We start from the raw sequence: 12,177 nt of genomic DNA, 5'->3' as shown, positions 1-12,177 counted from the left end.
GATGGCTCTTCGAAAAGACAGTAGGTCCGGTATGGCACGGATGTCAACGGGTAATGTGTTCCAGAGGCTCGCTGCCAGAACGCCAATGGAGCGACCGCTAAAATCGTCCATACGCACACCATGGGCGAGTATCATGGGTAACATTATTTCGAAGCTTTATTAATACAATAATCAATAATGAAAAATCGACATCAATAGGGTTGTCCGTATTCCTAGTCAGTACCCTTCCCCGCCCGCCATGTGCAGAAAGACCGCATACATCCCCCATAACGTCCAGGCTAAGTAACTAGAACGTCATAAGGAGTTGCAATTCGCTCCCATACTGGCGCCATTTTGGTCGAGGCCAGGCAGGTCCGGAGTTTAGTTCAATGTCTCCAATAAGTAGCGGCAGGACCAGAATCCCTTTCGGCAGTTCTGGCTTCGTCATTACGAGCACTAGAAAACAAGACATTCTGGGCAATACCACCCTTGACGCAGCCCTTTATTCTACAAGATGGTGTCTTTCAAAAGACAGGGGTATAGGAGTATGTAACAAGCGAGCCATTTAATTGAAAAAACTAAACGTGACAAACGGTTGCAGAATCAGTGAAGGTTGATTTTTTAATTGAAAGTATAACAGGATCAGTTACAATAAAATCGTCCATACGCACACCATGGGCGAGTATCATGGGTAACATTACTTCGAAGCTTTATTAATACAAGACATTCTGGGCAATACCACCCTTGACGCAGCCCTTTATGCTACAAGATGGTGTCTTCCATTCAGAAAATATTGTTGGCAGCATTTTGAAAGGAAAGATAAACGGCCGTTCTCCTAGTGAGTCTCACATTGTTACATTTATGAAGAATGTTGAAGAGTAGTATGTTGAAAATCTGAAGCCATCGTTCTACAAACTCTCAACCAGCCTTGGATGGAAAAATCCTGAAGAATGTACAAACTGAAAACCAGTTTTTGTCTGCATAGCATCAGCAGCAACACTTGAGTCAGCTTTGTGTGAAGCCGCCATCTTGATCCAATCAATACCGTCCCCCTGCACACATTCAGGGACCAGGCCGCATTGCGAGGGCACTGCAGGACGTGTCTTCAGGTCAAACGGATTGTGGGACAAGGTCCAGAATGGAAGAGTCACCAAAAGGCAAAAAGTTCCGCCGGATCCCGGGAGCCGGCTGCCTATGTCGGGGGCGATCTCAGGCCACACCAGGGCAACAAGACTTGGGGAGGGGGCAGGAGCCAAGCACCCCCTCCCAGTCCGCGCCACCACACCGCCCCTCGGGGGCCTCCATCAAGCGGTTCAGGGAGGCACCGCAGGCAGCGGTTCTTCAGATCAGTGGCTCCCACCGGCAAGGCTCCCCTCCGTCAGCAGCGATCGTTGGCGCTGTGGTTGCGGCCGGAGGCCCCGCCTAGTCAATGCCCCGGCCTCCATGTCGTAGGCCGCAAGAGTGGGCGCAACTCAGCTGGCCGAGCGAGACTTGGGGAGGGGGCAGGAGCCAAGCGCCCCCTCCCAGTCCGCGCCACCACACCGCCCCTCGGGGGCCTCCGTCAAGCGGTTCAGGGAGGCACCGCAGGCAGCGGTTCTTCAGATCACAACAGAGTCTCATGCTCGATCGATTGAGCTGGCCGAATCAGGCAACAAGAAGGTGGGGGGGGGGGCACCTCTTGCTCAACTACCACCTGAGGAGGTGGTACTCTCTTCCTAGGAGGTGGAGGTGGTGGTGGTGGTGGGGATGCACCAGTTGAAGCTACAACACTTGATCATTGCTAAGTGATGAAAAAAGGTTTTCCTCTCACAAAGATGAAAGTCAGAGGGAGGAAACATGGAGGGGTTTTCATCATTTGGGACAAAAAATAGTTCTAAACCAATGAAAAGTGTTATTTTTAGGTCACATGACCTAGCCTTACATCATTAGGAACCCAAAAGTGAAATGAACCAATGAAAAGTTTTATTAACAAGTCACATGACCTGTTATGCTTACGTTACGCGCGCCGCGCCCCGGATCGCTTCCTGGAAGCTGCGCTTCGCGCCTCGCGCACCGGAGCACTTCCGGGTGCGCTAACGCGGCGCGTCATATGACGCATTACGCGATAACGCGATACGTCGCGGTTACGCGACGCGTCACGATGTTGTTTTCTAACGCGGCAGTTGTGCAAACAGAACGTTTATCGGCCGGGCATATGGAATACATACACATTCATACCATACAATCAGGGCATGTACGCACAGTCACACCATACAATTTTTCACGTTCACAGTGATGGTCTGCACTCCATGCAATATCTCACAGCGCTTGTCTATGTCTTTCCCTACATGGAGCACGGTGCGGTCCATGTCCACTCCATTCTTCAGTCGGAACTCCGATGTAACCTACAGAGGAGAAAAGAAAGGGGGGGCGGCCAAACTGGGGGGCCGAGCAAAAAGATCTGCTCTCTGGTTCAATGCTGATATGCAAGTGGCAAAAGCAGCGTGCAAAAAGGCGGAAAGACAATGGAGAGTAGCATATTCCGCCTCCGCTAAAGCAGAGTACACTAACTGTAGGCGTAGCTACCATAAACTGCTACGGAAAGGCAAAACAGCGTACTTCTGTGCTAGGATTGAAGGAGCTGAGCAGTCCACCAAGGAGCTCTTTTCAATCTACAAGTCCATCACCATAGGCAAATCTCCTGCATGCCCCTCGAAACTCTGCACGGTGGAGGGATGTGACCGTGTTGCAGAGTTTTTCACTAATAAGGTCACCCTCCTCTATAACTCTTTTCCTCGGCAGACACTAAACGCTCCCACATGGGGGAAGGGTGTCAAAAAGATGGGAGTACGTCAGCTTACCTCTATTTGCACCCCGCCCACAGAAGAGCTAATCCGCATCTGCGGGTCAATTAAATCTGGCTCTCCTAGAGACCCGACGACCCCAAGTCGACTTAAGGGTAGTTTGCAGGTGCTTGAACCTTACGTTCGTAATCTACTCGATTCCTCTTTTCTGTCCCAGAGTGTCCCCAAGGCTTGGAAGCGGGCAGTTGTACTCCCCCTGCAAAAAAAGGCCAATGTGAATTTTGAGAAATTCGACAATCTCCGCCCCATCTCTCTTCTGCCTTATATGGCTAAAATAGCGGAGAAAATTGCTAACACTCAATTGATGCAGTTCGTGGAGGAGGCATCGCTACTCCACGACTCGCAATTTGGCTTCCGTCCCCGCCACTCAACGGAATCTGCGCTTCTTGCGGCGGTGGAGGCACTCCGACAGGGTGCGGATGAGGGCCAGACTATGGCGCTGATCCTACTCGACTTAAGTGCAGCATTCGACACTGTAGCACATACCATCTTGCTACAGTGTCTGAGTGAAGGTGGGGTCACAGGCGCTGCGCTTGGCTGGATCAGGTCCTTCCTGTCTGACAGGTGCTTCCAAGTCAGGATGGGAGAATGCTATTCGAGGGAGATCGAGTTGGGCCAGGGCGTACCACAGGGTTCGTCCCTGAGCCCGACCTTATTCAACATCTACGTCTCCCCTTTAGCAGCCATCGCGGAGGGCCACGGCCTCCACCTGGTGTCTTACGCCGACGACACGCAGTTGGTCGTCTCCCTGTCTCGTTCCCCCGGCCTTGCGGCGGACACCTTCAGGAACTGCATGCAAGATCTTGCAGCCTGGATGTCCGCACACTGTTTAAAATTGAACGGTAGCAAGACCGAGGTGATCGTGGTGGGGGGCGGGCCTTCTGCGTGGTCGCCTGCATGGTGGCCACCCTGCTTGGGCGAGGCCCCCACTCCCAGTCTGGAGGCCAAGAATCTTGGCATGTGGCTTGACAAAGACCTTGCCTTTGGCCCGCAGGTTGGCCGGGTGACAGGGGTGTGTTTCAGTGTCCTGAGAACTCTGAGGAAGGTGTTAGATCTGCTTCCCATTTCGGCTCGTAGGACGCTGGTGCACGCACTGGTCACCTCGCGCTTAGACTACGGGAACCTGCTCTATCTGGGGGCTTCAGGCAAGGTCATGGGCCGCCTCCAGGTGCTCCAAAATGCCGCAGCACGGCTCGTGCTTAGACTCCCGAGAAGGTCACCTTCTAAACCCGCTCTCCAAGCTCTCCATTGGCTCCCGATGGAGAAGAGAGTTGAGTTTAAGGCCCTCTCAACGTGCCATCGCATTCTGAGCGGCAAAGCCCCTGTGCCGCTCCAGAGTTTGGTGTCCCACTATGAGCCTACCCGCAGTTTACGGTCCTCACAGACGGGACTGCTGGTGGTGCCCAGAGTTAGGAAGGCACGGATGGGGGGGAGATCTTTCAGATACCTGGCTCCCAAATGTTGGAATGTCTTGCCCCCTGACCTGCGTCTTGAGCCATCAGAGGCCCTGTTTAGAAAAAAATTAAAAACTCACCTTTTTAGAAGGTAACTCCTGGGGGAGGGGGGGATGGCAACTGCTCACTTACCATAGTGCGGGGACACGCCCTCGGGCGTCACCAGGCGCTTTATAAATGTCCAAATAAATAAATAAATAAATACAGCATTCAAAGGATGTCAGCGCGCGCAAACACGAAAAAGCTTCTACTTACCATGTATCAGACTAGCTGCAGGAACGTGTGATACAACAGATCTTGGCTATCCCTTTCGCATTATTTTTCTGTGTAACATATCCTCCCCTTCTTATGGTGCCAAAAAATGTTTCATTTTGTTTGTCTCTAAATTAGAGTTCCCTCTTCGTGTATTTGTTTCTCAATTAGTCTTATTTTATGGGACAAAATACCACACCTTACATTCGGCAGATACCTTAAGCTACGGTCGACCATTTTCTAACAATTCTGGAAAAAGGGCAGGTGTGACGGATACAAATTTCAATCAATCCAAAATTCAGGCAAAGGGTCTGCATTATCTGTCTTCTATTGTTTGGGAATAACAGCCATTATTCTAATATCCTACCAACCTAGACGATTGTTATGACGCTGATTCCATACTTCCTTCGAAAACTCATTTTTGCAAAAATGTCAGTATACAAATACGGGCCTACAACCACGTGGGCCGGCCACGGAGCAAACTGGAATCGTATATGATGAGGGGACCTTTACACTGTAGAAAAACGTAACGGGCGGGCCATTAGGTTGCAGGAATTAAGGTGTCTAACAGTTGCGGAATCGGTGGACGTTAATTTTATAATGAAAGTACGACAGGACCAGTTACAATGAAATTATCTAGATATACATTTGCGGGCAAGTACCATGAGTAACGGTAATTCGAACTTTCAATAGTACAGTAATGAATAATACATCAGAACTTAATATCAATAGGGATGTGTAAATGTTCAATCAGTACCCGTCCGCCATGTGCTCCAAAACTGCATACATATCTCGTGATATCAAGGCTGAGCAACCAGTACACATCAAGGAGTTGTGAGTTTCATTTATACCGACGCCATTTTGGGCGAGGCCGGGCAGGTCCAGAATATAGTCAAAATGTCTCCACCAACCAGCGGTCGGAACAGAACCCCTTTCAGCAGTCCAAAAAGTTCCGTTAAATGACAACAGAAGGGACAGGCAACAAGAACCATCAGTCAAAGAGGGGAGGGCAAGTTCTTCTCTACCAGGTCACGTTGGGGCTCCACCGGAACTGATCGAATTGGTAGTTTACAGTGTTTCTGGATGTTTCAGACTGAAGCTGGCGTCAGCATAAGAGCACCCCGTGGCTACGTCGTGGCCATTCCGCGAGCAATCATGGCAGTCGCTCCCCACCGGAAGTCTGCGGGAGTCGGGGGCCCCGGTGACTCTTGTAGAATCTTCAAGGCTGAGGGGATGCTTTTGGCAATGGGGCCCATGCCCTAGCAGTCAAGCGTCCGAGTTCCAGGGTTGCCCAGAGCCATCCTTGCAGGCCAGGCCCAAGTCTGTGGAGCCGACCGCCATTTCGTGAGCTCCGTGGCAGCCGCCTGTCGCTGTGCCGCAAGAGTGGGTGCAATTCAGCCGGATGGCGGGTGAGACGCTGTAATAGCAAGAGCAGGCGCAACTCAGCTGGCCGAGCGAGGCACTGTGCCGCAAGAGCGGGCGCAATTCAGCTGGCCGAGTGAAGCGCTGGGGTGCAGCTGAGAAACCTCCACCTGGGGAGGTGGGGGAGGCTCGTTCGCGCTGCCTCTCCCTTCCAGTGCACCCCACGCCGTCTCCTGGCGCAGGTATATGTGATGGTCGGACCAGGGCACCGCAGGACGTGTCTTCAGGTCAAACGGATTGTGGGACAAGGTCCAGAATGGAAGAGTCACCAAAAAGTTCTGCCTGACCCCGGGAGCCGGCCGCCTATGTCGGGGGCGATCTCAGGCCACACCAGGGCAACAAGACTTGGGGAGGGGGCAGGAGCCAAGCGCCCCCTCCGAGTCCGCGCCACCACACCGCCCCTCGGGGGCCTCCGTCAAGCGGCTCAGGGAGGCACCGCAGGCAGCGGTTCTTCAGATCAGTGGCTCTCACCGGCAAGGCTCCCCTCCGTCAGCAGCGATCGTTGGCGCTGTGGTTGCGGCCGGAGGCCCCGCCTAGTCAACGCCCCGGCCTCTCCATCTCGTGGGCCGCAGAGTAGTCGGGGAGAAGTCCCGGGAACGGCGGCATGCATTTGGATCGATGTTGCAGCAGGCTGCCATGTAAATAGTTATTTAATAAAACGTTTTACCCTGTTACTTTGCTGGTGTGTTGTATATATTTATAATATTTGCATAGGGTTTGTCGTTATTTTGGGCGGGGTGGGCGGCGGAGCCGAGCTGTCTTGCAGCCATCATGGCGTCGAGCTCGGTTCCTCTCACTAGTTTCATATTTCTCATGAGGGGTTGTTCCTAATGTTTCTATTTTAGCGAGGTCAAAAAGAGATCCCATTAGTGGCCTACTGATTTTGCTTGATTCCTTTTTGTTTTTTCTAACGATTTTTCACTATCTGCAAAGACTAAACAGAGTATTGCGACTCTGTGCTTGTTTGTAAATAGAGAATGAACCAAAGAGAACTAATTCCAAAACAATAAATGCTTGGATAACAATCAATCAAATGGAGAGGGAAGCAGGCACGACGGATTACAACGGGGGCAAAGGCCTGCGTTACCTACCCTTCACTATCTGCAAAGAGAGATACTCCTAAAAGAAAAGAGGGGGGGGGGGCAGCGTTCAAAGCACATCAGCGTGCATAAACACGAAAATGTTTTTACCTACCACGTACTTGACATTTTAAAGCTTTTGATATTTGCTAATAAAAAACCATTGAAATACACTGAAAAAACGATAGGTTATAGACCATATATAGTTAGGAATTAGCATTTACAAAACCTTGAAAATTCACTGAAAAAACCATGGGTTATAGACCATATATAGTCAGGAATTAGCATTTACAAAACCTTATTTTACTCACACAAAACCATTGAAATTCCATATATAGTTAGTTGCACTAACTATATATCGCGCACCCGCAATCCACTGCTGATGTCACATATTACATCATTCATGACATGGTCAGTGACATCACTGATGACATCACTGATGACATCTCAAATGACATCACTGATGACATCACTGATATCTCAAATGACATCACTGATGACATCTCAAATGACATCACTGATGACATCAATGGTCACATCACTGATATCATTCATGTGACAATACAATGCATCTCCTCACACTTTAATATAACCTCTCTTACACCCAGTGTTAAATACAGAATATAATTTTTTAAACCATTGACACACCAATACTAGTTACTACATACGCACTCACTGATTCCTACGTCTACACACACATTCACTCATTCACCCATACAATCATTCATATATACAATCACTCATCTTTACAACACTATCATATGCACTCATACACCTATACAGACACTCACACTCTGCCACTCATCCATGGAGTTACTCACACACCTAGTCAGTACTGTAAAGAATCAATCACACTTCCATTTTCTAATCTATACAGTTAAACATAGAGTACCTTACATTTTCAAACATATACTAACGCATTCTTACTCTTATACAATCATTGATACAAGAACCCATTGATCTGCACAGAGTCACACATCTCCCAGCCAGCCACACACACACTCAGTCTCCCATACAAATACTTGGACAATCAATCAATAACCCATATAGTTACTCATATAGCTACTGATCAACACATGCAGCAGTTTACAGAACAACAGACATAATGATGCACAAATTAAGACAGTTTAGTCACTAACCCATGCACTCAGTGAGACACATTTAATCACTCACTCATACAGTCAGTCACGCACCTACTAAATCCTTCATCCAGACACTTCTACATCTACTCATTCTTCAATATGTAAAACATATTTAAACTTTACAGAAACAGTCACTGGATGATGTCATCAGTGATGTCATCAGTGATGTCATTTGAGATGTCATCAGTGATGTCACTGACCATGTCATGAATGATGTAATATGTGACATCATCAGCAGTGGATTGCGGGTGCGCGATATATAGTTAGTGCAACTAACTATATATGGAATTTCAATGGTTTTGTGTGAGTAAAATAAGGTTTTGTAAATGCTAATTCCTAACTATATATGGTCTATATCCCATGGTTTTTTCAGTGAATTTTCAAGGTTTTGTAAATGCTAATTCCTAACTATATATGGTCTATAACCTATGTTTTTTTCAGTGAATATAGATATATATATATTTTATAGCCCCCTTCAGTCTCCGCTCCCAGTCACACCTTCAGACCTTGACCTGTTTTACCCAGTGACTCCATGAACCACCCCCGCGCCTTTTCGTGAGCTGTTGGATTTAATGGAATCCTAATACGTGCTGAGACAATCATGATCAAATATTCAGTGACGCACATTCCGTACGTCCGAACTGGCGAGGCTTTCCTTGCAAATACAGCCCTAAACCTCTGTATCCTGCCCCTGAGTCAGCGTCTTCAGAGGCACGTGACAGCAGCCGGCCTCTCACAGCGCCCGGCCTGCTGCTCATGGAGACGGGCCACACAGCAGCTCGGATGCCTGTTGCTTTAGCAGGGCTTTCCCACGCCCCTCATCACATACACCGTACTGCAGACAAACGCCGTAGTGTTAGATTGCGTCACTCATACGCTGCCAATTGATTAATGTAAAAAAATGTGGTGACTACAACCACAGCATGGAATAACGAATAAAAAATGAAATATTCGTTGATGTAGCACCCACGGCTGGATGTTTCTTTGTGGCTGAACATGCTTTCATTGCAAAACACATTCATCCACCACCACCCTATACACCACCACCCTATACACCACCACCCTATACACCACTCTAGTGCCCACACTCTAGCACCACCACTCTACCCGCTCACCACTCTACCCTCCAACTTCACCCTCAAAATCCACCATCCAAATCCACCATCCAAGCACTACTACACCCTCCAAATACACCCTCCGACTACACCCTCCAACTCAACACTCCAAATTCACACTCCACTCCTTCCTCCAACTACAAATCCACCCTCCAAAAACACCATCCAACTCCACCCTCCAACTACAACTCCGGCCTTCAAATCAACCCTCCAAATCCACCCTCCAAATCCACCCGCAAACTACAACTATGGACTCCAACTCCACCCTCAAAATACAACTCCACCCTCCCAAGTCCACCCTCCCAAGTCCACCCTCCCAAGTCCACCCTCCCAAGTCCACCCTCCCAAGTCCACCCTCCCAAGTCCACCCTCCCAAGTCCACCCTCCCAAGTCCACCCTCCCAAGTCCACCCTCCCAAGTCCACCCTCCCAAGTCCACCCTCCCAAGTCCACCCTCCCAAGTCCACCCTCCCAAGTCCACCCTCCCAGCTCCACCCTCCCAGCTCCACCCTCCCAGCTCCACCCTCCCAGCTCCACCCTCCCAGCTCCACCCTCCCAGCTCCACCCTCCCAGCTCCACCCTCCCAGCTCCACCCTCCCAGCTCCACCCTCCCAGCTCCACCCTCCCAGCTCCACCATCCAATTCAAAATCCTACATCCAAATCCACCCTCCAACGCCACCCTCCAGCTACACCCTCCAACTACACCATCAAACTACACCATCCAATTCAAAATCCTACATCCAAATCCACCCTCCAAATCCACCTTCCAACACAGCCCCTCAATGCCACAGCACCACTCAACGCCACAGCACCACTCAACGCCACAGCACCCCTCAACGCCACAGCACCCCTCAACGCCACAGCACCCCTCAACGCCACAGCACCCCTCAACGCCACAGCACCCCTCAACGCCACAGCACCCCTCAACGCCACAGCACCCCTCAACGCCACAGCACCCCTCAACGCCACAGCACCCCTCAACGCCACAGCACCCCTCAACGCCACAGCACCCCTCAACGCCACAGCACCCCTCAACGCCACAGCATCCCTCAACGCCACAGCATCCCTCAACGCCACAGCATCCCTCAACGCCACAGCATCCCTCAACGCCACAGCCCCACTGAAGGCCACAGCCCCACTGAAGGCCACAGCACCACTCAGCACCACTGAAGGCCACAGCATCACTCAGCACCACTGAAGGCCACAGCATCACTCAGCACCACTGAAGGCCACAGCATCACTCAGCACCACTGAAGGCCACAGCATCACTCAGCACCACTGAAGGCCACAGCATCACTCAGCACCACTGAAGGCCACAGCATCACTCAGCACCACTGAAGGCCACAGCATCACTCAGCACCACTGAAGGCCACAGCATCACTCAGCACCACTGAAGGCCACAGCATCACTCAGCACCACTGAAGGCCACAGCATCACTCAGCACCACTGAAGGCCACAGCATCACTCTGTGCAACCATTCAACAACAACTGGTTCTAATATGTTCTCTCAATGTGTCAAGCTTTGTTACAAATGTCACAAAAAGATGTTAATATTTCACTTCTGTTCTTGGATTTTCATCACAATAAAATACACTGAACATAATCTTCCCAAAAGTTATTTACAAACGTTTAAGCTATTGCCATTATAAATTACAATAACTTTTATTTAAGTATTAATTATTAAAAAAAATAAAAGCCATTGTTATTTGTAATATTAATACATCTAAGTCCTGTAAATACAACAAGTATTTCATTACAAATGCTATAGGGGTCACGTTTGCAAAAGTTAAAACTATTGGCATTGTAAATGACAAAGCTATTAATTTCGCGATTTTCAAAACCAAAACATAAATAAAAAATGTGTCCTTTGTAATACCAATACCTCAAACTTTCCTAATGCGAGACCTATTGCATTGCAAATGCTTGTTTTCATTGTATTCCACCCTTGAAACCACTTGCGACTGAACCAGTACTTTGCATCTTACTATGCTTTTTTAAGAAGACAATTATTTTTTCTAACTTAAATTGTGAATTATGCTTCCAGGTAGGGTTTGTTTGAATGGAGTTATAGCTTGTTTACAGAGGTGTTTTTTTCTTTAATTGTAGAGGATTCTGTGAAACAAAAGGAACATGCAAAATTGGAAGCCCAGAAGCTAATACTTGAAAAACAGCAACTGCAGATTGACCTAAACTCAACGGAGAAGTCCTTTTCTGACCTTTTCAAGCGGTTTGAAAAACAGAAAGAGGGCATTGAGGGTTTTCGCAAGGTAATGTTTCCGATTTGTGGTTGGCTTTTTGTCATCATAGGAAGTTTTTTGCGTGAATTCTTGAATTTGCGGATCCTCATGCAAAATATTTCAATTTATTTATTTAAAGAGTTTTATATAGTGCTGGCTAGACCCGGAGGTATCCGAGAGCTTTACATGACAATCAACAATGCAACAGAAAAAGTTCAACAATTACACAATAAATCCCATAAAAAGAATAGGCAATACAATTAGAGGGGAGAAAGGAGAGAGAGAGGTAGTGTAGGGGGCAGGGGAGGTGAGAAAGGGATAATAAGGGAAGAGACAATACGGAGAGACGAAAAGAAGTCTATCTAAGGACCGTCAGGGTAGGTGAAGACCAAGGAGGGAATCCACGGCCCATCGCACCTATAGCTAAACCAGGTAGCTCCATCAGGCATCAGACAAAAAAGTTCAGTCTCAATACATTGAGAGAGGGGAGAAGAGACATAAAAAGAGGGAGGATGCGGGAGGAGACAGCAGGGGGGACGAAAGGAAGTGCAACAATGTGGTTAACATTAAAACAGAAAAAGATCAACAATTACACCTTACAACGAACAGTCAGCACTACATTAGGAGAGGAGAGAGAAAAGAAGTGGGGGGTAG

General features: G+C 48.7%; 1 protein-coding gene across 6 annotated transcripts in view; it reads left to right on the top strand.

Annotated features, from left to right (window-relative positions):
* The window catches only part of TACC3 (transforming acidic coiled-coil containing protein 3), a 475,241-nt gene that overhangs the window by 425,376 nt on the left and 37,688 nt on the right, over window positions 1–12,177 (top strand). For all 6 annotated transcript variants that reach the window (XM_078678629.1, XM_078678625.1, XM_078678627.1 and 3 more), the window contains exon 13: window positions 11,393–11,553. In XM_078678629.1, coding sequence (XP_078534755.1) covers window positions 11,393–11,553 — 161 coding nt within the window. The remainder of the gene's footprint in view (window positions 1–11,392; window positions 11,554–12,177) is intronic.

This window comes from Lissotriton helveticus, chromosome 2_2 (assembly GCF_964261635.1).
Source record: "Lissotriton helveticus chromosome 2_2, aLisHel1.1, whole genome shotgun sequence".
Lineage (NCBI taxonomy): Eukaryota > Metazoa > Chordata > Amphibia > Caudata > Salamandridae > Lissotriton > Lissotriton helveticus.
This window is presented reverse-complemented; position numbering and strand designations above follow the sequence as displayed.